The sequence below is a fragment of the Brassica napus genome, chromosome A8, assembly GCF_020379485.1.
Source record: "Brassica napus cultivar Da-Ae chromosome A8, Da-Ae, whole genome shotgun sequence".
Lineage (NCBI taxonomy): Eukaryota > Viridiplantae > Streptophyta > Magnoliopsida > Brassicales > Brassicaceae > Brassica > Brassica napus.
In genome coordinates this window covers 4,595,725-4,608,923 of record NC_063441.1, presented here as the reverse complement: position 1 = coordinate 4,608,923, position 13,199 = coordinate 4,595,725, and the positions used below count along the sequence as shown (strand labels likewise).

General features: G+C 40.5%; 1 protein-coding gene across 1 annotated transcript; it reads right to left on the bottom strand.

Annotated features, from left to right (window-relative positions):
- Positions 1 to 1,183: 1,183 nt before the first annotated feature.
- LOC125576881 lies at positions 1,184 to 4,681 on the bottom strand. Its single transcript, XM_048737392.1, has 3 exons — positions 4,003 to 4,681; positions 3,715 to 3,929; positions 1,184 to 3,418 (listed from the first exon to the last, which is right to left on the bottom strand). The coding sequence occupies exons 1-3, from the start codon at positions 4,679 to 4,681 to the stop codon at positions 1,184 to 1,186; spliced, it is 3,129 nt and encodes a 1,042-aa protein (XP_048593349.1).
- Positions 4,682 to 13,199: the final 8,518 nt, after the last annotated feature.

The window sequence follows — 13,199 nt, the reverse complement described above, 5'->3', positions numbered from 1 at the left end:
AATCAAGAATAATAGAGAAAAACTTTACACTTTGAACTTTCTTGACAATCATACATTTGATATCATTACCTAACAAGGCTATTAACTCATTCTGAATTCTGTTACAAAGATAATGAGAACGAGATTCACCTTCTTTAAGTCTTCTAAGATGTTCTATCATCACAAGACCAAAATCAGCAACCATCTCGATAAAGCTTAAGAATTTCCCACAACCTCCAATCTTTTCGTTGCTTCCTTGAAAAGTTAAATTTTGCTTAGTTAGAGTTTTCGCTACATAAAGTTTCCTAAGCAGCACTTGTCTCCAATGGATTTTCTCTTTATTGATTTCATCTTGAGCATATTTATCAACTGTCTAATTCTTTTGCAGCCTGAGATATAGTTATGCCCATTGCTTCATACACAAAATTTGGTCACGGCCAACTTCATGTTCTTTAAGCCTTTTCAAAAGATCTCTCCAATCGCTGAACCCGATAAATACCAGTTGGCTATTGTCACTTCCATTGAATAATTTGCAGCAAAAATATAACATCTTGTTTACTTTCTTTTAATAAATTAACCAACACCAGTCTTGTTTTTTCCATCACAGAATTATGTGTATAATACAAATGTTAGAAATGTACCTCTTAAGATCATCCTTGGGAAAGTTATAATCTATTGACAATCTTTTTGTCGGAACTTGTAAAACCACAAAATCTCTCTACTCATTTCACCCTCTATTTATGTTATCCCAATTTCCAGGATCATACATATCTACAAGACCCCTCTAGATTATCAGTCTTTTGACTTTCTTTCTTATTCCCATCATCTTTTACATTCAATTCTCCCTCATTCACAACATTCATATTTTCTGGATCTTCTCCATGATACTCATATATATATTTTTACCTACTCATCTTCTTCTAAAGTAGCATGTTGTTCATCATTATTATTATTATTTTTTTTGATGAAATGTGAAATTTATTGATCAAGTAAAGAATATGCATTTACAATGGGTGATAAAACTATAAGCTATGAGCTATACAAAGAAAATGCTCGTAAAGACCTATGTGTAATCAAAAACCTCAAACCAACGCTGCATCAACCCGGCTAACTTATGATCAGGTTTGTATCGAAGAGAACTGATTCGATTCCGTATGGCCTTGTCGATGATTCGGATAGCTTGCTCTGTACTATGATAACCTTTCTAATGTCTACGATCGTTCCTCTCCTTCCACATGTAATAGATGCATGTCTGAAACAGCATTTGGACTAGTATCTTGTCCAAGCTGCTAAGAGTGTTTCTGGTAACAAATTGCAAAGTAAGACTCCAGTCAGGATTGATCCTTCGCCCACACAGCCGACCTGCAAGTCTATTCCAGACAGTGAAAGTAAAGGGACAAGCAAAAAAGATATGGTCCCTCGACTCATCCCTTTCTCCACACATCAAGCAACCTTGATGTATGCCCCACGCCCTCATACGCACTCCAGTTGATAGTCGATCCTTTATTGCCAGCCAAACAATAAAAGAGTATCTAGGAACGCCCTGTGGAAACCAAACACTCTTGCTCCAGACCACCTTATTTTTCTTCACCCGTACCTGATCCCAAGTTCTACTAGAAGAGAAGTGCGGTTTATATGTGTTCTCAGCATGCTTCCAAAGCACCACGTCTCTACCATGTTCATCAAGTGGTACCCTTTCATTCTGGATACGGTCATGAAGTGCATGGTAATGCCTACTCCTGTGACCCCTGATGTTCCATTGCTGACCCAGAACTGCTTCACTAACTCGAGCGGTTCTCTCAACCCCAAGGTAGTACGTACCCACATCGCCCATGATATCCATGAGTCTCCCCATCTGCAACCAGTCATCATGCCAAAAAACTGCAGTGTGACCATCGTTAATCTCAAACCGGATGAACTGATAGGCCAACTCTCTCAACTTGAGAAGCTTCCTCCAGATCCAAGATCCTTTTCCATCCCCCCTTACTTCCCAAAACGAATTCTGGCGCAGTAAGTAGCGTTGAATCCAAGAGACCCATAGAGAGCTTGAATTCGAAAAAATCCTCCAAATTAAACTTAGCGCAAAGACCTTTGATGAATCACGCAACTTCCTGATGCCAAGACCACCCTCCTCTTTAGGACAGCAGAGATCCTCCCAAGCCACCTTGGCTTTGTGCGTCTGCATTGGAGAGCCAGACCACAAAAAAGCGCTGCACATGCTTTCAATTGTATCCAAACAAGCTTTAGGAAGAATAAAAGCTTGACTCCAAAAGTTTACAATACTTGTAATGACTGATTTGATCAACTGTAGCCTCCCCGCATAGGATAAATACTTGTTCCTCCAAGATAACATTCTGCCTCTGACCTTGTCTATCAATGGCTCGTAGTCTTGCTTTGTTAAAGCTTTGGTAGTAAGCGGCATACCCAAGTACTTGACTGGTAAACTTCCCACTGTTATCCCCAAACTCACGGCTTCACTTAGCAAAGGGTTTATGTGCTGACCTGTGGCAAATATGGATGACTTTGAGGCATTGATATGAAGACCGGAGATATTTGCAAACTGCTCCATCACCCTCAGAACTCCTCTCAGCGAACCAACAGAACCATCAGTGAAAACTAGAATGTCATCAGCGAAGCATAGATGAGTGAGTCTCACTTCTTTACATTGGGGATGATAACCAAACTGATGCTCTTCCGCAGCTTTGTTTAACATCTTAGAGAGGACATTATTCAAGATAACGTAGAGGTGTGGTGACAGAGAACATCCCTGTCGTATACCCCTAGCACTTGTAAAGAAACCATCCAGACTGCCGTTCACGGAGACAGAGAAAGCAGCCGATGAAATACAAACCTTAATCCAGAGGATAAACTGCAGAGGTAGGCCCATAGCTTGCAAAACAGAAGTGATGAACGACCATTTGACGGTATCAAAGGCTTTCGAGATGTCAAACTTCACTGTTGATCTGTTGGAGTTGGAGGTCCTATGGTACCCGTTTACCAATTCTGAAGCAAGGAGGACATTTTCAAGCAATAGGCGCCCCTTGATAAACGCTGTCTGATTAACTTCTATGGCCTCTGGCAGGATTGTCTTGAGCCGACGAGCAAGGACTTTAGAAATGACCTTATATAGTAAATTGCAACAGGCAATCGGTCGGTAGTCCTTCATGGTCTTCGCTTCCACCGATTTAGGTATAAGGGAAAGAATTGTTGCATTGATGCCAGTGGGTAAGAAGCCAAATAGAAAGAAAGACTGCACCGCAATGATAAACTCCTTTCCAACAATTGCCCAAGCAGCATTAAAAAATTCCTTGGTAAATCCATCAGGCCCCGAGACCTTATCATTGGGTAAAGCATGCAATGCAGATAAGATTTCCTTTTCAGACACTGGAGCTATAAGACCAGCAGCTGACTCCGACGAACATCTATAGGTTATCAGTTCCTGGGGCCAGGATCATCAACAGTTTCCTGATCCTGAGTTTGGAGGAATCGCTGGAAATGTAGAACTGCCTCTCTCTTAATATCTGTGAGTTTTGTAAGTGTCGTTCCTGCCTCTGTAACGAGAAAGGAGATTGTGTTCCTTGATGATCTAGTCTGCACCGCCCGATGGAAAAAACCTGTGTTATGATCCCCTGCACGAAGCCATCTAATACATGATTTCTGTCGGAAAAACTTCTCTTCAATACTAGCCAGCTTATTCCACCGGTCAGACGCTGCCGCTGCTGCAGCAACATTTACCGGACTCGGGTCCTGCAGCACCAAGTTTTGGCAGCGACACATCTCCTCAAGAGCTTGTTTAGTCCTCGCAGGAAGATCCCCATAATGTGTCTTATTAAGCAGCCGCATATCATACTTTAAGAGATTTAACTTAGCATGGAATCTACTTAAAGCTGTACGGGAGTGATGTATAGGTTGAGTGGAGTCCCAAACTCTCTTCACCGTGGGGAGGAAGTCTGGATGCTCAGTAAGGTAGTTAAAGAACCTAAAAGGTTTCCTCACCTCGTTCACAACACCAGAAAGACGTACCACACATCCTGCGTGATCTGAAATCCCCCTGCCTCAAATCGACAAGACGCTTGCGGATACTTCGAAGCCATGATCCATTGATGAGAGCCCGATCCAGTTTCTTGCCAATAGGATCAGCTTCCTGATTATTCCACCATGTAAATATCACTCCTGAATGCGTAAGATCAGTTAGATTGCAATCCCCCACCGCCTCCTGAATCTGCGTCATTCCCATCTGGCTAGAGCTTGTTAAGCATCTCCGGGAGTGTTCACTAGAAGAAAGAATCGCATTAAAATCACCAGCCACTATCCAAGGCATGTCTAGATGGCTATAAGCGGCCTGAGTTCCCCGAAGTTCCCACCAAAGCCGTCTTCTTTCCACTTCACAGTTTGATGCATAGACCGCTGAACATATGAACTGCTCCTGCGTCTCAGGAATCTGAATTGCATAGGTAATGACCTGTGCACTACTATGAAGCTTAGTGACCACAACCTTGTCAGACCAGCAGAACCAGACCCTCCCTAAAGGATTGAATTCATAGTTAGACATAGCTGCCCAACCAGGTAAAGCCGCTTCCAAACAATCAGCAAAATTTCCTTGTTGTACCCTAGTTTCCAACAAGCATCCAAACATAAACTTCTCCGCCTGTACCCATCTGCGAAGCTCTCTGTGTTTGTGCGGCAAGTTGAACCCCCGCATATTCCAGATAAAGAACAACATTATAACTTCCGGGAGGAAGTCTTTCTTATGTTGGACTGATTCTTACACTTAAGGTCCTTAGAACGAGCTGGAATCTGCTTACTCAACTTAAGACTTGTCCCAGTACGGAACCGAGCAATCTTATTTGCGTCTTTAGCCTTCAAATCTTACTCTTTTGCAACCAGCTCACCCTCTTCAATATCCAAGTCCACATTTACATCCTCCCCCTTCTCATCACTGCTGTCCTCGCCCTTCTCATCACTACTGTCCTCGCCCTTCTCATCGTTCCCTACCTCCCCCTGTCCTTCAAGAGCAAGTACACTGAATCTGGAAGGAGAGATTAGGACGTCACTCTCATGGCCCTCTCCACTCTCATGGCCCTCTTCCTTCATCATTATTTTCGTCAAAGCTACTATCAAGAGTTTTAGATTTTAAAATACCTCAATAAACCATTTTCTTGAAATTTTGCTTCTTCATTTTTTATCTTCTTTTGTCTATATTTTGATCCACTTGGTTGGTGTCTTTTGTTCGATGAAATCTTTCTATCAACATATACATTTATGATTGTTATTCACGATTTGGCAAAACAGATGAAAATTAATCAAGTAAATAACAAAGTAATTGGAAAGAAGAAAAATAATATTACCTTAATTATAATGATTTGCGAGGAAAGGTGAAATGGAAAGCTTTGTCAATAAGAACTCTTTAGTTCTTGAAAGTGATCGTGAGTAGAAGAAGACGGTAAGTTGGAAATAATCCCTTATATATTAATAGAAAATTTTTAAAAAAATTGTAACCTTAAGTTTGTGTTAATTAAAAATTTTTTTGCTTAGGTGTCACTTAATTTACATCCTAATTAAGTGACATCTACAAAATAAAAATAATATAAACTACGTTGTTTTGTTAATACGAAACGAACTTATATATCAATTATTTTTTCTTGCAACACAATTATTTAGAACTTAGATTATGAAAAAAAAATTATATTGAAAGAGAAGGCTTAGGCACCTGCCTAATTGTTTTTTGTAGTCTAGGAAAACATTAATAATGACCTTTTGTAGTAGTTAATGATATATATCATGTTAACGTAACTTTCATTCCTATACAAAGTATCGGTTACAAACAAATAATACCATCATCTTTCTATATTTGAGCCTTAAGTATAATAATAGCCGGGCTACAAAATTTTATGTTGCCCTAATGAGCCTAATCAAATTTTAATTGTCTTTTCATATTTAAATTTTTCATCTTATGTTGTCGAAAAGAAAGTAAAAATCTGATATTTTGAAAATTAGTGTAACTTCAAAATCAGAAATATATAAATTTTATTTACTAATAAGTTAGTAAAAAAATATCCAAATGTCTCGACCCAACATATAGATGATTATATAAACAATCAAAAATTGTATACATATAAAAAAAATTCGATCATATATAAATCTTAAATTTGTCAGTACAATATGTTTAATATTTTAATAATATAACTCAATATGCGCAAAGCGCGAGTCTTATCCTAGTGTTACATTATTTGGTTTCCCTAAAAATTTTGTAAGATTAACGATTTTTACAAACTGTTTAAGTATCTATTACTTTAGTTAATAAAACTCATGTTCTAAAACGCGACCGACTTGCCCGTTTAATCGCCGTTTAAACGCTATTCGGTAAGGAGCCGTGGCGATTTGGTCTGATTCGCTTAAAAACTCGGTTCCTTAGCAAAAAAAAATCTTTTTTTTGAAATTTTATGCTCATAATCTTGTGATTCGTTAAAAATCTGGCATAATCGGGTCAAAAATTATTGAAAACGGTTGAAAATTGATGAATAACAGGGGTAGAACGCGGCACTTAGGGTTTCTGGTTCGACAGGCGAGAGGAAGAAGATAGGGACATTTTAGTAATTTGTGTTCACTAAAAAGAAGGTAAAAAAACAGCAAAAAAGCCCCCTTCCTTACTCGAACCCGAGTTATGACACTAATATATAGGCACCCAAACCGCTAGGCCACACTAAATAATTGGATAACGTATAGATATAACTATATATATAACAATAACATACAAAACTAATCTCCGATTAATCCCCGATTAATCTCCGATTTTTTCACAACTCGCTAGGCCCAACCCGAACGTGCGTACAGCGTCTAGCGAATTTCCGAACAGGGAATAAAACTAATAAACTTGTTTTTCTGTTATGGCCCATATTTGAATTATAGTATAAATATAAACCCATATAAATATATATATTGTTAGTTAAGTTTAGTAATTAATTAAATACATGTTGTTAAGTGTTTATTCTAATGATGTATCAAGCTAATGTTTCTTTTTTACATAAAGAAAGCACACTATATAAGTGCTAGTACATTACACCTTAAGTCCCTCTACTAACAACGTACTGATAAGATATTCATATGCGGCTGAAGATATATGTCATATCTCAATTTTGTCATTTCACAAACATTAATACGAATATCGGAGCTTCCAGCAACTCAAAATATCCAAAGATTTCAAAACCCACCAGGAACGTAGTAAGTCCACCCAGTTTTAGCCTATATCACCAATCGCGAGTCATTTATGGAAAAGTTACACATGCCATGAAAGTCAAATAAAAAGAGAAATTTGCTAAAAATGAACAACTGATCTCAGCTAATAAAACTAACTTTTTCACTTTTGGATATTGCATACCCTTACATTTTATAGAAATGCATATCAATATATTGAGGACGGTTCAGTAGTTTTGAGGGAGCTTTGGCCCCAATACGGACCCGGGTTCGAATCCTATTGGCCACCGTCGATTAAAATAGGATGAAAAAGGCAGCCCTCCAGAATGCCTTATGCGGAAGTGTACTTAGGCGTTAGTCGAGTTTCCTCCGGAGTGTCCGGATTACCTAAATTATCAAATATATATATATATATTGAGAAGCCAAAAAAGACATGATACTTTTGAGATGAAATTATTTTAGAAAAAACAATTTCAAAATTGGTCTAAAATATCAATAAACCTAATCTATCATCTACGACAGTTTAGAATTGGGAATCCACTAAAACACACAATAATTTACCAGATTTAAAATAAGTAATATAGCGAATATTAATCCATTTACTACTGCATAGTTCTCGATCTACGTGTTCTTCTATATTCTACAATATTGTAGATTAGATCATCTAAACATTAACCTGATGTATAATTTTTCAGAATCTACATTCTACCATATTCTCATTCATCTACTACCGGTAGTGTAGAACATCGCCTTCCTCTATTTTCTAAGCAAGATAGAATTTGATTTCTTCCAAATTTGTAATTAATATTTGAGGTAAAAAGGTTACCGAATATTCTAAAAATCTTTAAATCTCTTAAATTTCTTTTTTAACTTTTTTTTCCAAAGATAGAAAAATTTTATTTTCTTCTTCCTCAACTTTTTTCTTCTTTTCTTAACTTTCTATTGTTAAGCATCGGAGGAGCTGCCACCATCATCATTTTCTCTCATCCTCCTAGCCGTAAAGGCGGGAAAAGGATCAATGGCGTTATTTCCCAACATAAACACAACAGTGACATGTCTACTCTATGCATGGTCGACTCTGTGCTTGACCATGTTGTCAATAGTTACTTGTGAGCTAAGAAACCAACTTTTGATCTTAAAGATACAACACCATATGTTTACTTTGCCGCTTCCTTACAAAACAGAACAATATAATAGTTGTTAACATTACGGCTGAAAACAAACTAATGAGAATCCAAATGAGTCTCATCTAGTCATCTTCTTTGATGAGAATCAATAAGACAAGTATTCTTAAGAGTGAGATGTAGCTTCATCACTTTTTGATCGTAATCAAAGAAAACCATATTAAAAGAAGATTATAAAGTTGTCTATAAGAATCAAAGCGGTTTGGTTTGGCAATCTTCTTTTTTTTTTCTCGGCATTCTCCTAAAAACGCTTGGCTGGTCTCATGGACATGTTTTTATTCTTGGCCCTTTGCAATTTCAACTTCTATAGGCGTTTTTTTCCATTGATGTGATTTTGCAGCTGATCTAGAAAACTTGGCACCACCACACAGGCTGCAAAACTTCTGGTTCCTTTATAGGTTTGGTTGAAACGCTGGACTGAGAATCAGAACTGGCTACAACGGCATCCTGCATCAACATGAACATTTAGTTCATCTTATCGTAGTGAAATAGGAAATTTTAGTAACACACGGACACGAACACAACGGCTTATGTGTGTGTGTCCCTAATGGTTGTAGTGAAACTTGTGTTGAAAGTATCATCCAAGAAATGCAGTAAGAAGAAAATTCTCCCCACCTGTGTATACACAAACATAGACAAGCACAAATCCTAATTCAGATAGCAAAAACAGGCACGAGGGAAGATTCTCTACTTTTTTTTTTTGATCGACCAATAACTTCATTAAAATAAAAACGGGAGCTAGATGTTCAAAGCATACAAGGCAGAGTTTGCCAAAGCATCTGCAGCAAAGTTTAGGTTTCTAGGAACATAAGAGAAAACAATAGATGAAAATGATGAAGCTAGTTTCTCGATATCCAAGTTGATTCCGTAAAGTTCCACAGGATGTTGATTCGAGTTTAGTGCTTTGATAAGCACTTGATTATCTGATTTGCAGCAGATATTGGATAAATGTTCAGCTTTGACTTGTAGTAGGGCTTCTCGCACAGCTAGCGCCTCGGCCATCAGGGGGGTTGCGACAAACATTTCTGTTGTAGCTACTTTTCTTGCATCCTCTGAGTGTGGGGTGTATATAATCCAGCCACATCCTGCAGTTTTGTCTTGAGCTCTCCATGCCGCATCCGTATACAGAGTTGTCAAACCAGTCGATGTATGGATGCTTCGATTGCTAAGGTTACGTGTCTCGATGTGTTTAATCGGTTGGGCCTCCTGCCACTCGCGAGCTAGTCTAAGGGCGTTGAAAATGATATCGTTTGGGTCAAGAGTACGGTTCTCAAAGATGATGAGGTTTCTTGCAGTCCAAATACACCAACACACCCAAAAGAATATATTAATGGCAACACCAGTAGGTGGGAAACAAACAGGGGGGGGGGGGGGGGGGGGTAGGTTGTCGGTACGTTGCTCCAAACTCTTTTCGCGAACCGGCAATGGAGGAAGAGATGGTCTGCAGTCTCCGGTTCCCTACATCGAGCACATGTCACTGGATGTGTCATGATTCCTCTCCTTTGTAGAGCCATGCCCAAGGGTAAGGCATCTTGTAAAATGTTCCAGAGGAAAATCTGGATTTTCGGTGCTGTTTTCACTGACCAAACGTTTTTAATCCAGTTGAAGTTCTGGAAGCGATCTTGATGATTTTGTTGTTCCCGCGCTTCCACCAGCTCTTGTTGTTTGACAGCTTCAAAATACCCAGACGTTGTAGAGTAGACAGCCGATGCATTGGGTGACCAGACATACTTGTCCCCTGCTCCCAAACGGCTCGGTCTCATACAAAGGATATGGTCTGCATATGAGGGGAGGAGGGACCGGATCCTCTGATGATCCCACTCGTTAGTCCCACGTAAAAGGAGATCCGAGACAAAGAGGTCGAGGTCATTCTCCTTCACTGGACCTATTGGACAAACCAGAGTGTCGGTTTTTATCCAGTGTTCTTTCCACACTCTGGTGGAGTTCCCATCTCTAATTGCTTTGTCCATATTTGTTGCTAGGAGGTCTCTTCCATGGAGAATTCCACGCCATCCATGGGAGCAGGCTGTAGTCTCCTTAACCGTGAGGAAAGGTGCCTTATGACAATACTTACCACGTAGCACTCGAGAAAGTAGACAATCCGGTTTCCTTAGGATTCTCCAGGACTTTTTGGCCAGTAGAGCTTTGTTGAACAGTTGAATGTCTTGGAAACCTAGACAGCCTAGTTGCTTCGGTTTTGAGAGTTTGGACCACGAAGTCCAGCACATCTTCCTCTTGTTATAATTACCATCCCACCAGAACCTTGTCAATGTCGATTGGATCCTCTTACACAGGCTTGCGAGCAGCTCGAAACACGACATCGTGTGTGTGGGCAAAGCTGATAGAACCGCCTACAACATAGTCAATTTCCCGGCACTCGACAAGTATCGGGTGGACCAATTACTAGCATGTTGCTTGATTTTGTCTACCAGTGAGGAAAACAAATCTTTTTTCCTCCGGCCAAAGTGCTCGGGGAGTCCAAGATATTTTCCTACGCCTCCTTTTCTAGCAATACCAAGGCGAGATTTGACTCTAGATCGAGTCTCCTGGGCTGTCTTCGCAGAGAAGGTGATAGAAGATTTATTTGTATTGATGATTTGCCCAGACGCCGCTTCGTACTTCTGAAGGATCAAGTGGAAAGTGTCGCAGCTCTTCTCATCGGAATGCATGAAGAACATGATGTCATCGGCAAATAAAAGATGGTTTACGTGAGGGGAGCCTCTGGCCACGCGAATCCCAGCTACAGCCCCACCTGCTGTGCTCTCTTACATAAGCTCGATAAAACCTCACTGCAAAGTATAAAGAGATACAATGAGAATGGATCTCCCTGCCGGATACCTCTCGACGGGAGCACCGAGCCTTTGATAGAATCGTTAACCAGATACGAGTAGGAGACCGTCTGAATACAGGCCATAACTCTTGAAGTCCAAATGTTGTGAAAGCCTAATCTCGTCAATACAAGTTGAATGAAGTCTCATTCAAGTCAGTCGTAGGCCTTGCTCATGTCGGTTTTCACCGCCATTGAGCAGTTCTTCGTTGCATTGGAGATCTTGAGGAAGTGTGGAGTCTCGTGGGTGATAAAAACATTATCTGAAATCGCCCATCCCGGCACAAAGGCCGACTGAGTTTTCGATATGATGTCATGGAGGATCGGTTGAGCGGCAGAGTAAGGATTTTTTATATCAGTTTTTAGACCACATTACCTAAGGCAATGGGTCTATATTCTGAAACCATTTGGACTCTGAACCTTTGGTATAAGCTTTACATGGGTCTCGTTAATGTGCGCTGGGAGTGAGCCGGTCCTGAAGAAGTCTTGCGTCTCCTTGGTCATAATGGGGCCAACTGTAGGACCAATTTGATTTAAAGAAACATGCTGAGAAGCCATCTGGTCCGGGTGCTATGTCGGGGTGGATCGAGAACATAGCAATTCGAACCTCCTCGGGTGACGGTATTCTGATCAGACACTCGTTCGTCTCAGCCGAGATACATGGAGAAAACACTTGTTCCAAAACTGATGCTGGTTCAAACAGTGTGTTTGGTGTGTCACTTGATGTGAAAATTGTCTGAAAATAAGAGATTCTTCATTCAAAGCAAGCCCATAAGCATTCTCTAACACAGTGATACGATTTCTTGCTCTCTTCCCTTTACAAACTACATGAAAATACCCTGAGTTTCTATCTCCGGCTGCAAGCCACATAAGTCGGCTTCTTTGTCTCCAAAAGTTTTCCTCTTCTTTATATGCCTTAAGAAGCTCGAGGTTAGGGGTAGAGAGGAGTGTGTCGTCCCCTACGCTATCGGACATAGACGCTTACAGGTCCGCTTTCAGCTTCTCGATGCGTAGTTTGCTGTTTGCGTAATGTTTCTTGCTCCAGGCAGAGATCGCTGCCTAACTCTTGAGAGGCGTCGTTCCATTGAAAGGTGAGGGATCGAATTCCACGTTTCTCTGATGAGGTTTTTGATGTCCGGGTTACTATTGAGGCATCGATCATACCGGAAAAGCCTTCCCACTTTCTTTCTTGTTGGATCGACATAGGTGATGACTGGTCGGTGATCAGATCCTTCAAACTCCATATAATGGCATCTTCCCGATGGGAATAGATCAGGCCAAGAGCTGTTTGCCATGGTTCGATCTAATCTGCAATGGACCAAATGCTTATGTCGTTTGCCCCTCCACGAGAGGTAGTTTCCAAAGTGCTTCAAGTCAAACAAGTCTCCATTAGATAGGAACGTGCAGAAAGTGGAGAACGAACCTTCTGCTCGGATTGGTCCCCCACTTTTCTCAGAATTATAAATGATTTCATTGAAATCCCCGGTTAGCATCCACGGTGTGTCTCTATTTGCTGAGAGGGTGGTGATGTGGTTCCAAAACGCCTGTCAGTGTGTATTTTCTGGCTCACCATATATGAAGGTTGAGTGAAAAGAAACTCCTTTATAGGTGATCAGAGAGTCAATGTAGTTCTGTGATGAAGAGAGGATCTAGACATCCACCTCCGGCTTCCAGAAGAGCGCAAGTCCTCCACTACTTGGGCTAGATGGAGGCAGCAGAAAGTGTTTATCCGAGGTCAGGAAGTCCAGTTCCTTGAGTACAAAAGAATCAGCATTCTTTGTTTCCGATAGGAAAATTATGTCGGGTGAGATCTTCTTCCGGATCTCCTTTAGTCGTTGGACTGTTATGGGATTTCCCAAACCACAACAGTTCCAACTTAGAGTCGCTAAGGAAGAGGAGACAACAGCCGGGGAAAATCCCAAGGTTGTCGCTTGCTTGCTGGAAAGAGCTGAGTCTTTGGTCGAGTTGGATTCGAGCTGGTGCCCGCAACGCTATTACCTACAATAGTAGTTCTC